The 15,632-nt window shown below is 44.3% G+C and overlaps 1 protein-coding gene across 8 annotated transcripts in view; it reads right to left on the reverse strand.

Moving 5' to 3' along the window:
- The window catches only part of LOC102900063 (anthrax toxin receptor-like), a 117,720-nt gene that overhangs the window by 64,211 nt on the left and 37,877 nt on the right, over positions 1–15,632 (reverse strand). For 7 of the 8 annotated variants that reach the window (XM_045040261.1, XM_045040260.1, XM_045040267.1 and 4 more), the window contains 2 exons: positions 1,788–1,883; positions 488–557 (listed from right to left, as the gene is read on the reverse strand). In XM_045040261.1, coding sequence (XP_044896196.1) covers positions 488–557; positions 1,788–1,883 — 166 coding nt within the window. The remainder of the gene's footprint in view (positions 1–487; positions 558–1,787; positions 1,884–15,632) is intronic. The other variant, XM_045040264.1, reaches the window with a different exon arrangement.

A 15,632-nucleotide genomic window follows, 5' to 3' on the forward strand; every position in this document is an offset into this window, starting at 1 on the left:
GTCCTCATTGTAAAGACTCTGATAAGCAGGCTTTTGGTCCATCATTGAGCACACAGCATGGATAAGAGGGGGCTCATCCCAAGCCCTACAAGGTCAACCTCTGCAGTGAAGGCTGACCAGGCATGAGGAACCCTGCATGGGTCAGATGCCATCGTGGCCATAGGCTAAGTTTCCAAGGAGGTCGGCTTGGTGCCACCATCCTGACCCTTCTCTATTTACAAAGTTTTGGCTTAGCCCTGATAGGCTGCATGTAGCAAAGGCACCACCCTTGGGAACATCAGGTCTCATATTCTGCCCTCCTCAGCAGAGACTGGGCCTCAGCAGAACCCTGAGCATCTCAGGGGAGGACCAATAAGAGTAGTTATGAAGGATTCCCTGAGCCCTCTGAAACAGACATGTAGCGTCACAGCAGAAGTAGCATCCCACATTCTGCATAGCACATGGTGACAAAAACTTCCCACTGGTCCCTGACCTGAGAGGTACTTACTGTCCAGGCTCCTTAAATACATGTCCTGGGCAAGCTAAAGATTCATCATCCTTAAGTAGAGGTTTTTTATCTAGGAGAAAACCACAAGAGAATAATGTCAATGAGCATGCCCATCCATCCATCTCCCCTCAGCTGGCCCCTGGCAAGCAGACTAACACTGGCAGATGCCAGCTTCTCTTTGCTGCCTTCCTCTGAGCCCCTGCCACGCACCAGGCCCTGTGCAATGCCTGGTTGGAATGGAAAAGGTTGAGTCCCTGCTCTCAAGGGCCCTACATTTGAGGGATGGGAGGGAGACAATGAAATAACAAAGAACAAAATAAATGTGGAGAGGGACACTTCTTGAGACCACAATAAACAACAGAAGGCACAGCGAATAGAGGGGAAGGGACAGCTGCTTAGGAATGTGGGGCCTGTCCTGTCCCTAAGAGACACCATTTCTCTTAAGGGACTGAAACATTTACTGTGTAATGTTGTGATGTCTGGAGGTAGCTCTGGGTTTACCAGATGGCCCTGCAGTAAGACATCACGGCACACAATCTCATCAGGTCCAATGAATGCACTGGGGGGCTCAGCGGGAGATAGTCCTACTGTACCACGCTGCTCTCTGGGGAGGATCACACCCATCTCAGCGTGAGGGTACATCTACGTACCCAACATGTGCTTCTAGGCCACTCACCCATCATGGAGGAATACCTGATGCCTGAGTATTTCCTTACATTATAGGCTTACATAGGGGATGTGGTTTAGCTCGACTGTCATATTGACTTCATCTTGCAGTAGAGGAAAAAGAAGCTGAGAATAGAACCCTCATTTGGTCAAGGTCAGACAAGTAATGTGTGCCTGTGCCAGGATTCCTGGGCCTGGGCCTGGCAGCTGGCATCCTGTCTCAATCCCAGATGCACACATTCTCCTGTGAAGCTCCCAGTGTACCTGGCCCAGGGCTGCCTGTGTTTCTCGCCAGCAGACTCAACGGATTTGGGTCCTTGTCTCTCAAGGCCAGTGAGAGCTGAGCCAAGGGAGGGGGAATACAGCTCTGGGGCACACCCAGCACATCACAGCCATTCCTGGCAAGGGTTAAAGCCCTGCTAGGAGAGGCTCTTGTGGTTGATGACTTCCCAGCTTTGAGGTATAGGTCACCAGGCTTCCCAGCCAGGTCTCTCCTTCTACTTGTCCATGCTGATCTATCCTCACAGGACCAACAGTGAATGGCCAGCAAGGGCTTTAAAGGCCTGGCTGGCTGAGGGGAAGGCAGCCTATTGAAGGGAGTTTGTCACTTAGAGTCACCAAGGTGGCTACTTACGGAGGATATTGTCGACATCCAACTTATATCTGCAAACAATTTCATCCATCGTGTGTTGATGTAAGTCAGTATCATAAAATCTCATATCATATTCTTCTGCAAAGTCAATATCCAAAGATCTGTGTGAGGGAGGGATGAGGGCTGTCTTTCCTCTGATTGGCTACTAATAGCAGGTCACCCAAAAACTGCATTTCCAAGGACTCCTCATAAGGAAGCAACTACGTCAAAACCAAGATGTGTGACCCGTGTGGTCAGATCCTCACCTGATTTCACTGAGGGTCCACTATGAGTGCTGAGGGGGCTTGAGCACTCAGGGTCCCCTCACCTCCACCCTTGATATTTGGAGCCCATTAAGGCATTCAGCCTCATCTCCTGCATAGGGGCAATGCCAGCCCTGGGTTTCTTACCCCGAAATGTCCAAATACTCTCTCAAGGGTGCAGGAGGTCCCCTCCATGGGGTCTACCATATACATGAGAGAAGAGCTAGGATAACAAGGCTGAAAACAGCCCTGTCCCATGCCGGAGCTGGTTGTCCAGGCCTGGGTGCCTTATGACTTCCTGATGCATGGAGTTTCCTCCTCCTCCCAGTCTTTCTGTTTGCCTACCACAGGCTGAAGGCCCAGGAGCAGGGATGGGACTCAGGTGAGGCAGGCAAAGAGCCCAGGACTCTGTACAGAAGAATCCCCCAGGTAAAGATAAGTTCTGTCTTAGCTGTGGTTCTGGAAGTCTCACATGATTGCTCTTCCCCTGCCTTTGCCTGAGGCTTCATGGACTACAGACAACCTGCCCAGGATTCAGGAAGCACTTACTCTCTCAGTGTGGAAACACTGATATGTGAGGTGCAAGTCTAGGCCCTAGACCTTTACCAGGGTGCTGAGGCTTCCCTAGTGCTTCCCAGACCCTGAAGTAAACACCAGGAGACAGAGAGGACAGATGGTAGACAGGATCCCAAAGGATTCAGCCAGGATAACATGCAGGTCTTCAGCTGCAAGCCCAAAGTCATTAGCCTCCACTGCTGCACATGTCCAAGACTGGATCATTCCAGTCCCTGAAGCTTGATTAGCCTTAGGTCGATGAACTAATGGAACAATTTCTCAAAATTCCAGGGCAACCTTGGATATGGCTATCCTGATTTCTCCTGCTTCAGGTCTTCTTGCAGCTCCCACTGATTGAGGCAACATTTACAAATTCTGCTTTAAAGAAAATAGATTCTTGCCTGTAGCTGAGCAAGTCCTGCTGATATGGTATGTTAGTCTTTCAAGTGTTTCCCCAACATTGAAGTCAACATTGAAAGTCTACATATTGTCCCTAAAAATCCAGATTACTAGCTTTTATGGAAAATGGGAGCACCTGGCATCAGCGGGTTCATATTTCTACATGTCAACCATTGGCTTGAACATGGGCCACTGTTTTGTTCACAAGGGAGCAGTTTGCCATGGCCAGCAGACCACCACTCCAGAACCAATCACACTGCAGTGAATCATCCTTTGTTTGGCCTGAGCCCATCCTAATGTGCATGGAACCTGCCTGGTACCTAAAGGCTCCTGCTGGCGCTGGCCCTGCCCAAGGAAGCTCATGAGTCCTATAGAAGTGAGAAGAGGGCACTGAGGTTTTGATAGAGGGCAGGTAGGGCCAGTTGATGGCCCTGTGCTAAAAAAATCTGCATGTTGTCCATCTAAGCAGGCTTGATGTCCTTAAGGAATATGTTCCCTCTAACCACGCTTCAGGGACTGGAATGATCCAGTCTTGGACATGTGCAGCAGTGGAGGCTAATGACTTTGGGATTGCAGCTGTGTAAACTGTGGTATACAGTAACCAATACCACAATTGTGTCAGGTTGCCTTCTCAATGTTCACACTTCATAAGGACCCTTCCCATCATGACACAGGGCTCTATGATTGGCCTGGAAGGAGCAGCTGGCTTTGTCTCCTGCAAACCCTTTCACCAGCCCAGCTAGGAGCACCCTCAGCAGAGCTGCTGGCCCGCAGTCTCAAGGAAGTGTCATCTGCAATTTACATTCCAGGATTTTTTGTTGCAAAGAAGCATTTCCTTGCAAGACAGAACTGTAAATTGATAGCCCACATTATAATTAGATACAGGCAGAGAAGGGAAAAGTCAGCTGGCTGCATGTGGACAGATCAGGCTCCAGAGGAGGCAAAAGGCAAGTAGAGCCTTTCTTCCACAAGCACACAGGCAGAAGGAACCCTAAGTGGGCAAATCTGTGCCAGGCCCAAGCCATGTAACACCGGTGTTCATCCAAAATGACACTCCTCACTAACTGAGCATATACTATGGGCCAATCTACACTTTCCTTAACCTCCAACACCCATGAGTTAGGCATACCTATCCAAGCTTACAGAGAGGGAAACTGAGGCTAAGAGAGGGCAGATGGCCTCTCCCAGACCCCTGGCAGGTACAAGGCCAGGATCTGACATCTAGAGCTTAATCCAAGCCACTTCTGCCCCCTCTGTTCTTGTCTTAGTTCCAAGCAGCTATCACGCCATTGCTCAGGATGTAGGGCAGCCACTGAGGATAGGGCTGCTTGACAGCCTGGAACCTTGCAGTGTCTGCACTACTCGGGAAAACTTGCACACTGTCCATACGTCTGTGACCCCCTTCCCACCATGTACGCCCTGCAGATCTTCAGGCCCTGCTCAGTCATTACTTCTCCTCTACAGCAGTGCCCTCTGTGTCCCCAGGCACTACTGCTCTCAGAAAACGTCACTATGGAAAGTCTCGGTAAGTGGAAGGCAGGGTGATGGTGTCAGACTTTCGAGCAGAAGGGACATGGAGTTAAAGGATTTTGCTTTGAAGCCAAGGACAGATGAATACTGGCTTTCAGGGAGCTGTGTTTCCCAGGTAGAGTCCCACTGTGCACCTGCTCTCGGGTGGCACAGGGACCATCCAGTCCCTGGCAGGGAGACCAATCCTTCTTTATGAGAGCTTTCTTTCTGGAGGAAGAGTTCTACACCAGGCCTCCTGGGCTCCAGAGAGAGGAGATGGGAAGGCAGGCAGCCCGCTGACAAGGTCAGGAGGAAGCCAAGCAGTGAGGAAGGACAACCAACCAACCATGAGACTGACAAGGGCACCGGGTGGAAGTGACCTGCCCCGGGAGGGTCAGGCTCTGGGACACCACCTGCTGCTCAGCACCAGCTCTTTGGGAGAAATTCAACTCTACTGACCAACGTTTAAGCTGTGTGTCCTCTTAATGCCACAATTCTACTTCTGGAATTGATCTGGGGACTCCTGACCCATGCCCACAGACAGGTGAGCCTCAGGGCATGCACAGCCTGCTGTAGCCACATATTAGGAACCACCACAATATCGACCAGGGGAGACTAATGAAAGAAGTTTCCTCCATCCGTGTAATGGAGTATGTGCAGATGGCTGGAAAATGTTATGAACTGCATGATCCCATTAATGTAAAAATACCTTGAAAAGCATATATAAATAGCTATTTGCATCTATATGATCAATTATATATGGTAGCTATTTCTGGGAGGCAGTAATAGTAGAAAAAGGGGAACCTCATTGTAGAGGGACAGTAGCTATCCAAGCTGGTGACAATGGTGTCTTTGCACTGCTTTTGCCTTCTGGGTCCTACTGCCTCACAGTCTGGTTTGCCTTCTGCACACAGTGAGTCTCCTGGCCACCCTGCAGGACCTGTCCACCAGCTCTCAGAGAAAAGCCCGCCTCTGCCCTGTGTCCTACTATGTGCCACCACTGATGTGCCATGGCTGTTGGGCTTTGTAGACACTCGCTCTGGGCCAGCCACACACAGGAAAAAGAATGAGAAGGTGCCACCTCCAGCTGTCCTCCCAGACACAAATATCGAAATATATCCAGCAAACATACAGGAGTGATGATTCTCAAAACCACTGTGCCCAGAGTACCTGGCCAAACAGAATGTTTAAATACAATGTTCATATTACATGAGTCTACTGAGAAGAGATTTTAAAGGACTAAACAGCCTATGGAGGAAAAACTGAGAAGAATTGCCTTCAGGGGTTGGGGACAAGGATTGTCTGGCAAGTGATCTGAGGGGATTTTCCAGGGACAATGGTAAATTCTGTCTTCCTGGAGTGTGCATTTTTCAGAAGTTGTCAAAAAATACACTGAAGTTTGCTGCAATTTAAGGAGAGCTCTTAAGAAATATTATTATAAATAGGGCCACCTGGATGGCTCAGTCAGTTAAGCATCTGACTTTGGCTCAGGTCATGATCTCGCAGTCTGTGAGTTCGAGCCCCATGTCGGGCTCTGTGCTGACAACTCAGAGCCTGGAGCCTGCTTCAGATTCTGTGTCTCCCTCTCTCTGCCCCTACCCCACTCATGCTCTGTTTCTCTTGCTCTCAAAAATAAATAAAACATAAAAAAAGAAATATTTGTGTAAATAAAGATATGCAGACTGATGGGTTTTGGAAGTGAGGTAGCCTGATGTCTGTAATTGACTTGAAACACATAAAAAAATAAGATGCAATGTGTGTGTGTGTGTGTGTGTGTGTGTGTGTGTGTGTGTGTGTAAGAGAGAGAGGGAGAGAGACAAAGCACACTGGATAAACAATAAAGAAATATGGTGAGATATTAAACAGTAACTGCAAAATCCAGGTAGTATAGACAGAGGTGTTCATTGTACAGTTGTTTCCACTTTGCTGTAGGTTTGAAAGCTTCCTTCATAAAAGGTTGGTAACACATCAAAGAACTGAATGAGAAGAATCAACCGTGACACAGCCAAGCAGAAGTCATGGCACATTCAAGGTGAGAAGTGACTAATGAGAAGGGCAGACCAAGGGCTGTGGGAATCCAGAGGGGCCAGTGAACCAAGAAAGGGACAAGGATGAACCTCCTATGAGTGTGGCGTCAAAGGATGGATGGGCTGGACCCTGTAAAGTGGGGGGAAGTAGGGTCTTGTAGGAAGCCTAGTGACACCCCCAGCCTGAGAGCTGAGGGAAGACCTGACTGGCCCTGCTGTGGGGCTAGGGGTCTCAGACTTCCAGGCCAGGTTGGGGTTAGGGAAGGGGCTTTCTCAGTGCCCTGAGGTCCTGTGCAGAGGATGGCCTGGAGCACAGGCCTAGAGGCAGGAAGGCCAGCAGAGGCCTCTCTGCCTCATCCTGGAGAGCACCCTGAGAGACTGAAGAGGTCAGGAGTCTCGTGCTCATGCCCTGTCTGCTTCCCAAGGCACCCTGACCCACTGATTTATTTTAAATGACAGCCTGATGAAATGGCTCTTTCTGTTTCATTTGGGGTCCAGGTTCCTGCCTTGAGCTTTGCCTCCAAGTGACTGTCATGTCGTGTGGCAGCTTTCGTCAAGAGGGCGACAATCTTAAAGGTCAGAGCAGGAAATGCTGAGTTGAGCTGTCAGCGGGTGTGTGGCAGGCACCTGTAACCCTGGCCAGGCCGCCATGGGGGATGGACAACGACTGATGTTTGCACCTGCAGTTTGACATGCTGCTCAGACGCCATGACCTGCGTGTGTGCAGGGGACATAATCAGAGGAATGAAGCTGTCAGGTCGGCTGCACGGCAGGGTGCTTTAAAGCAGAAGCAGGGCAAGAGCCTACTTGTGTGGGAGTCTCCTGCCCGCCTCCAACCTCTCACTGCGAGTTGGTTAAGAAGACAGGAAGAGTCGGAGAGCTGCTGCCAACAGCTGGCTCAGCGGGAGACGCTTTCATACTGGTGATGTTACCCCCGCCCCCCCCCCCCGGCCACATGAGCTCAGCCTTGGGGTGGAGGCGTCAAGGATGGTGGGACTATTAGTACCACTACTATTGGTTAGGGCTTCCCAGCTTCTAGATCCTGTGCCGGTCCTTGTAAGATCGCCCAGCCTTACGTCTTACGAGAGATGTGCTAGTGGGTGTTGTTGGAGACGAAAGGGGAGCTCACAGATGTTTGGTAATTTGCTCCAGGTTGCAGCAGAGCCAGATCTGAACACAGCTGTGTCTGACCCCACGGTCTACTGCACGATAGCCTTACAGTTAAGAGCACAGAGGCCGACCCGGTCTCTGGGTCTGCGTTTGGCCAGATCCAGCTGTGTGTGCTGTTACCAGGGGAGTAAGTGTGCTCATCCACTCTCCTCAGTACCAGTCTCCATGATGAGACATATAAGCCTGTACACACAGAGCTCATCGCTGGGAGGGGGCTTCTATCACAAAAGTCACTGCACAGGATGTCCTCACCAGACTGACTCAGGGACCTTTGTAGGGGGGGAGAGGGCACGCTTGTGAAGTTCCAGATGTCGGGGAGAGGCGTTCCCCATAGAACAAGGTGTGTTTAGTTGTATTTGTGTGGATACCTTTTGTTGGACTATGTTTCTAGTATGATGCTGGCCATTGAACTGTATCTAATTCTTTTATATTTTTTTCAAATTTTTATTTAAGTTCTAGTTAATATACATTGCAATATGGGTTTCAGGAGTAGAAATCAGTGATTCATCACTTACAGATAACACCAAGTGTCCTTATAACAACTGCCCTCCTTAATACCCATCACCCATTTAGCCCATCCCCTGCTTACCTCCCCTATCAAGCCTCAGTGTGTTCTATATAGTTAAGAGTCTTTTGTGGTTTGCTTTCCTTTCTTTCATCTCACTTTCCATATGGTCATCTGTTTTCTTAAGTTCCACATAAAATGAAATCATGTTATTTTCTTTTCTGACTGAGGTATTTCACTTATCATAATACACTGTATCTCCATGGCAAGAGATACACTGTATCTCTTTGAAAATGGCAAGATTTCATTCTTTTTTATGGCTGAGTAATATTCCCTTGTGTATATATAGGGCATCTTCTTTATTTATCAGTCCATGGACTTTTGGGCTTTCCATAATTTGGCTATTGTTGATAATGCTGCTATGAACATCAGGGTGCATGTACCCCTTCAAATCTGTATTATTGTAATTTTGGGGTATATACCTAGTAGTGAAGTTGCTGGTCATAGGGTAGTTCTGTTGTTAAATTTTTAGGGAACCTCTATACTGTTCTTCAGAGTGGCTGCACCAGTTTGCATTCCCACAAACACTGTAAGAGGGTTCCCCTTTCTCCACATCCTCACCAACACCTGTTGTTTCTTGTGTTGTTAATTTTAGCCATTCTGACAGGTGTGAGGTGGTATTTGTTTTTGTATTTGATTTTGTTTCGATTTGTATTTTGATTTTTTTGATTTGTATTTTCTGTGATGATGAGTGATGTTGAGCATCATTTCATGTGTCTGTTAGCCATCTGTATGTCTTCTTTGGAAAAATATCTGTTTATGTCTTCTGCCCATTTCTTCACCGGATTATTTGTTTTTTTGGGTGTTGAGTCTGATAAATTTTTTATAGATTTTGGAAACTAACCCTTTGTCTGATATGTCATTTGCAAATATCTTCTCCCATTCAGTAGGCTGCCTTTTAGTTTTGTTGATTGTTTCCTTCGTGGTGCAGAAGCTTTTTATCTTGATGAAGTCCCAATAGTTCATTTTTCCTTTTGTTCCTCTTGCCTTCGGAGACACATCTAGTAAAACGTTGTTATAGGAAAATCAAACAGGTTGCTGCATGTGTTCTCCTCTAGAGTTTTGATGGTTTCCTGTTTCACATTTAGGTATTTTATCCATTTTGAGTTTATTTTTATATATGGTGTAAGAAAGTGGTCCAGTTTCATTCTTCTGCATGTCACTGTCCAGTTTTCCTGACACCAATTGTTGAAAAGACCGTCTTTTTTCCATTGGATATTCTTTGCTGCCTTGTTAAAGATTAGTTGACCATTTAGTTGTGATTACATTTCTGGATTTTACATTCTGTTGCATTATCTATGTGACTGTTTTTATGCCAGCACCATATTGTCTTGATGACTACAGCTTTGTAATATAGCTTGAAGTCCGGAATTGTGATGCCTCCAGCTGTTTTTCTTTTTCAGGATTGCCTTGGCTATCTGGGGTCTTTTTTGGTTCTATGCAAATTTTAGGATTGTTTGTTCTAGCTCTGTGAAAAATGCTGCTGGTATTTTGATAGGGATTGCATTAAATGAGGAGATTGCTCTGGGTAATATAGACATTTAACAATGTTTGTTCTTCCAATCCATGAGCATGGAATATTTTTCCATTTATTTGTGTCCTCTTCAATTTCTTTCATAAGTGTTCTATAGTTTTCAGAGTATAGAAATTTTACCTCTTGTTAGGTTTATTCCTAGGTATCTTATTGTTTTTGGTGCAATTGTAAATGGGATCGAATCCTTGATTTCTTTTTCTGTTGCTTCACTATTGGAGTATAGAAATGCAATGAATTTCTGTACATTGATTTTATATCCTGCCACTTTGCTGAAATCATGTATTTGTTCTAGCAATTTTTTGGTGAAGCCTTTAGGATTTTCTACATAGAGTATAATGTCTGAAAATAGTATGGGTCTGTTCAAATTTTCGATTTCTTCCTGTTTCACTTTGGTAGTTTGTGAGTTTCTAGGAATTTATCCATTTCTTCCAGATTGCCCAGTTTGTTGGCATATAATTTTTCATAATACTCTCTTATAATTGTATCTGTGGTATTGGTTGTGATCTCTCCTTTTTCATTTCTGATTTTGTTTAATTGGGTCCTTTCTCTTCTCTTTTTGATAAATCTGGCTTGGGTTTACAAATTTTATTAACTCTTTCAATGAACCACCTCTTAGTTTTGTTAATCTGTTCTATTATTTTTGTTTGTTTGTTTCTCTATTATTTATTTCCTCTCTAGTTTTTATCATTTCCCTTCTTCTGCTGGCTTTATGCTTTATTTGCTGTTCCTATTCTAGCTCTTCTAGGTGTAAAGTTTGGTTGTGTATTTAGGACTTTTATTGCTTCTTACGGTATAGCTGTTTTGCAATATACTTCCCTTTGGGACCACTTTTGCTACATCCCAAAGGTTTTGTAGTGTTGTGCTTTCATTTTTATTTGCTTCCATGTACTTTTTAATTTCTTCTTCAATTTTATGGTTAACCCATTCATTCTTTAGTAGAAGGTTCTTTAACCTCCATGTATTTGTGGTCTTCCCCAATTTTTTCTTGTGGTTGACTTCAAGTTTCATAGCATTGTCGTTTGAATATATGCATGGTATGATCTAAATCTTTTTGTACTTGTTGAGGGCTGATTTGTGACCCAGTATGTGATGCATTCTGGAGGATGTTTTTGTGCACTCAACAATAATGTGTATTCTAATGCTTTAGGATGAAATGTTCTAAATATATCTGTTAAGTCCATCTGTTCCAGTGTGTCATTTAAAGCCATTGTTTTCTTGTTGATTTTCTGCTTAGATGATCTGTCCCTTGCTGTAGTTGGGGTGTTAAAGTCCCTACTATTATTGTATTATTGTCAATGAGGTTGTTTGTTATTAATTGATTTACATATTTGGGTTCCTCCAAGTTGGGGGCATATATAATTGTTAGATCTTCTTGATGGATTATGATATAGTGCCCTTCTTCATCTCTTTTTGGGTAGACAAAAGGACCACGGAAGAGGGTAGGAAGGGTGGAGAGGCGGTGCATGCTACACAGACTGGTGGGAGGGAGCCAGGGTGGTGGAGGGGCAGCCCGCCCAGAAAGGCAGAGCCCCCGAAGTCTGGCTAACAAAAGCAGAGGGGCCGGACTCTGTGAGTTCTAACAGCCAGAGGGACTTAACATCTGGAATGTTAAAAGTCAGCAGCTCTGCTCTTGGAGAGCAAGGAGGGCAAGGGGACACCAGGAGGGAGAGTTGTTGAGACCCAGAAGACAGAGCTCAGCTTGGCAGGGAACAAAGGCTCTGGCAAGCGCCATCTCCCTCTCCCATCCCCCAGCTGAAATTCCAAAGGGAACCAGTCCCCATCACCAAAGTTGCTTGTACCATGCAAACACCCAAAGCTGTGCTTCTGTGGAGCCATCCCTCTGACAGGGCTGCCTCCCTCCCTGTGCTGCAGGGCCCCTCCCACAGGGGACCACTGATGGCAAAGCAAGTTAAGCCTGTCCCTCCTACCCCTTTGCACCTTGCGGATCCAGCCCGGCTAATATGCCAGATCCCATCAAAGCAGCACCACAAGCCTGGCAGTGTGCAAGTAGCCCAGACAGGGGCCACACCACTCCACAGTGAGTCCTGCCCCTGGGACAGGGGAAGATAAGGTACACACCAGTCTGACTGTGGCCCCAGTGGTGGGCTGGGGGCAGACACTGGGTCTGACTGCAGCCCCACCCACCAACACAAGTTACTCCTGACAGCACAGGGGAAGTGCTCTGCAGTTTGGAGCCACTACAGGGACCACCCAAAATGATGAAACGTTAGAATTTTCCTCAAAAGAAACATCAGGAAGTAGCGACAGCTAATGAATTGGTCAAAAACGATTTAAGCAATATAACGGAACAAGAATTTAGAATAATAGTCACAAAATTAATTGCTGGGCTTGAAAAAAGCATAGAGGACAGCAGAGAATCTACTGCTACAGAGATCAAGGGACTAAGAAATAGTCATGAGGAGCTAAAAAATGCTATAAATGAGGTGCAAAATAAAATGCAGGCAGCCATAACATGGACTGAAGAGGCAGAGGAGAGAACAGGTGAATTAGAAGATAAAATTATGGAAAAAGAGGAAGCTGAGAAAAAGAGAGAGAAAAAAATCCAGGAGTATGAGGGGAGAATTAGAGAACTAAGTGATGCAATCAAACGGAACAATATGCATATCATAGGAATTCCAGAAGAAGAAAAGAGAGAAAGGGGCTGAAGGTGTACTTGAACAAATCATAGCTGAGAACTTCCCTGATCTGGGGAAGGAAAAAGGCACTGAAATCCAAGAGGCACAGAGAATTCCCTTCAGACGTAACTTGAATCGATCTTCTGCACGACATATCATAGTGAAACTGGCAAAATACAAGGATAAAGAGAGAATTCTGAAAGCAGCTAGGGATAGACAGGCTCTAACTTACAAAGGGAGACCCCTAAGAGTAGTGGCAGACCTATCTACTAAAACTTGGCAGGCCATAAATAAATGGCAGGAAATCTTCAATGTGATGAACCAAAAAAATACGCAGCTGACAATCCTTTATCCAGCAAGTCTGTCATTCAGAATAGAAGGAGAGATAAAGGTTTTCCCAAACAAACAAAAACTGAAGGAATTAATCACCACTAAACTAGCCCTACAAGAGATCCTCAGGGGGATTCTGTGAGTGAAATGTTGCAAGGACCACAAAGTACCAGAGACATCACTACAAGCATGAAACCTACAGACATCATAGTGACTCTAAATCCATATCTTTCAATAATAACACTGAATGTAAACGGACTAAATGCTCCAACCAAAAGACATAGGGTATCATAATGGATAAAAAAACAAGACCACATCTATTTGCTGTCTACAAGAGACTCATTTTAGACATGAGGACACCTTCAGATTGAAAGTGAGGGGATGGAGACCTATCTATCATGCTACTGGAAGTCAAAAGAAAGCTGGAGTAGCCATACTTATATCAGACAAACTAGACTTTAAACTAAAGGCTGTAACAAGAGATGAAGAAGGGCACTATATAATAATTACAGGGTCTATCCATCAGGAAGAGCTAACAATTATAAATGTCTATGTGCCGAATATGGAAGCCCCCAAATATATAAAACAATGAATCACAAACATAAGCAAATAAGAATGTGGTAATTGCAGGGGACTTTAACACAGGGGACTTACAACAATGGATAGATCATCTAGACACAGGATCAATAAAGAAACAAGGGCCCTGAATGATACATTGGATCAGATGGACTTGACAGATATATTTAGAACTCTGCCTCCCAAAGCAACAGAATATACTTTCTTCTCGAGTGCACATGGAACATTCTCCAAGATAGATCACATACTGGGTCACAAAACAGCCCTTCATAAGTATACAAGAATTGAGATCATACCACGCATACTTTCAGACCACAATGCTATGAAACTTGAAATCAACCACAGGGAAAAGTCTGGAAAACCTCCAAAAGCATGGAGGTTAAAGAACACCCTACTAAAGAATGAATGCATCAACCAGGCAATTAGCGAAAAAATTAAAAAATATATGGAAACAAATGAAAATGAAAATACAACAATCCAAATGCTTTGGGATGCAGCGAAGGCAGTCCTGAGTGGAAAATACATTGCAATCCAGGCCTATCTCAAGAAACCAGAAAAATCCCAAATACAAAATCTAACAGCACACCTAAAGGAAATAGAAGCAGAACAGTAAAAACACCCCAAACCCAGCAGAAGAAGATAAATAATAAAGATCAGAGCAGAAATAAACAATATAGAATCTAAAAAAAAACTGTAGAGCAGATCAATGAAATTAAGAATTGTTTTTTTTGAAAAAAGAAACAAAATTGATAAACCTCTAGCCAGGCTTCTCAAGAAGAAAAGGGAGATGACCTAAATAGATAAAATTGTGAATGAAAATGGAATTATTACAACCAATCCCTCAGAAATACAAGCAATTATCAGGGAATACTATGAAAAATTATATGCCAACAAACTGGACAACCTGGAAGAAATGGACAAATTCCTAAGCACCCACACACTTCCAAAACTCAAATAGAAAGAAATAGAAAACTTGAACAGACCCATAACCAGCAAAGAAATTGAATTAGTTATCAAAAATCTCCCAACAAATAAGAGTCCAGCACCAGATGGCTTCCCTGGGGAATTCTACCAGACATTTAAAGCAGAGATAATACCTATCCTTCTCAAGCTGTTCCAAAAAATAGAAAGGGAAGGAAAACTTCCAGACTCATTCTATGAAGCCAGCATTACTTTGATTCCTAAACCAGACAGAGACCCAGCAAAAAAAAGAGAACTACAGGTCAATATCCCTGATGAATATCAAGTAAAAATTCTCAATAAGATACTAGCAAATCGAATTCAACAGCAGATAAAAAAAATTATTCACCACGATCAACTGGGATTCATTCCTGGGCTGCAGGGCTGGTTCAACATTTGCAAATCAATCAATGTGGTACATCACATTAATAAAAGAAAAGATAAGAACCATATGATCCTCTCTATCAATGCAGAAAAAGCATTTGACAAAATTCAGCATCCTTTCTTAATAAAAACCCTCAAGAAAGTTGGGATAGAAGGAACATACTTAAACATTATAAAAACCATTTGCAAAAAGCCCACAGCTAATATCATCCTCAATGGGGAAAAACTGAGAGCTTTCCCCCTGAGACCAGGAACACGACAGGGATGTCCACTCTCACCGCTATTGTTTAACACAGTGTTGGAAGTTCTAGCATCAGCAATCAGCCAACAAAAGGAAATCAAAGGCATCTAAATTGGCAAAGATGAAGTAAAGCTTTCACTTTTTGCAGATGACATGATATTATACATGGAAAATCCGATAGACTCCACCAAAAGTCTGCTAGAACTGATACATGAATTCAGCAAAGTCGCATGATACAAAATTAATGTACAGAAATCAGTTGCATTCTTATACACTAATAATGAAGCAACAGAAACACAAATAAAGAAACTGATCCCATTCACAACTGCACCAAGAATCATAAAATACCTAGGAATAAACCTAATCAAAGATGTAAAAGATATGTAGGCTGAAAACTATAGAAAGCTTATGAAGGAAATTGAAGAAGATACAAAGAAATGGAAAAACATTCCATGCTCATGGACTGGAAGAATAAATATTGTTAAAATGTCAATACTGCCCAAAGCTATATACACATTTAATGCAATCCCAATCAAAATTGCACCAGCATTCTTCTCAGAGCTAGAACAAGCAATCCTAAAATTTGTATGGAACCAGAAAAGACCCCGAATAGCCAAAGTAATATTGAAGAAGAAGACCAAAGCGGGAGGCATCATAATCCCAGACTTCAGACACCACTAAAAAGCTGTAATCATCAAG

This window comes from Felis catus, chromosome D2, assembly GCF_018350175.1.
Source record: "Felis catus isolate Fca126 chromosome D2, F.catus_Fca126_mat1.0, whole genome shotgun sequence".
Classification (NCBI taxonomy): domain Eukaryota; kingdom Metazoa; phylum Chordata; class Mammalia; order Carnivora; family Felidae; genus Felis; species Felis catus.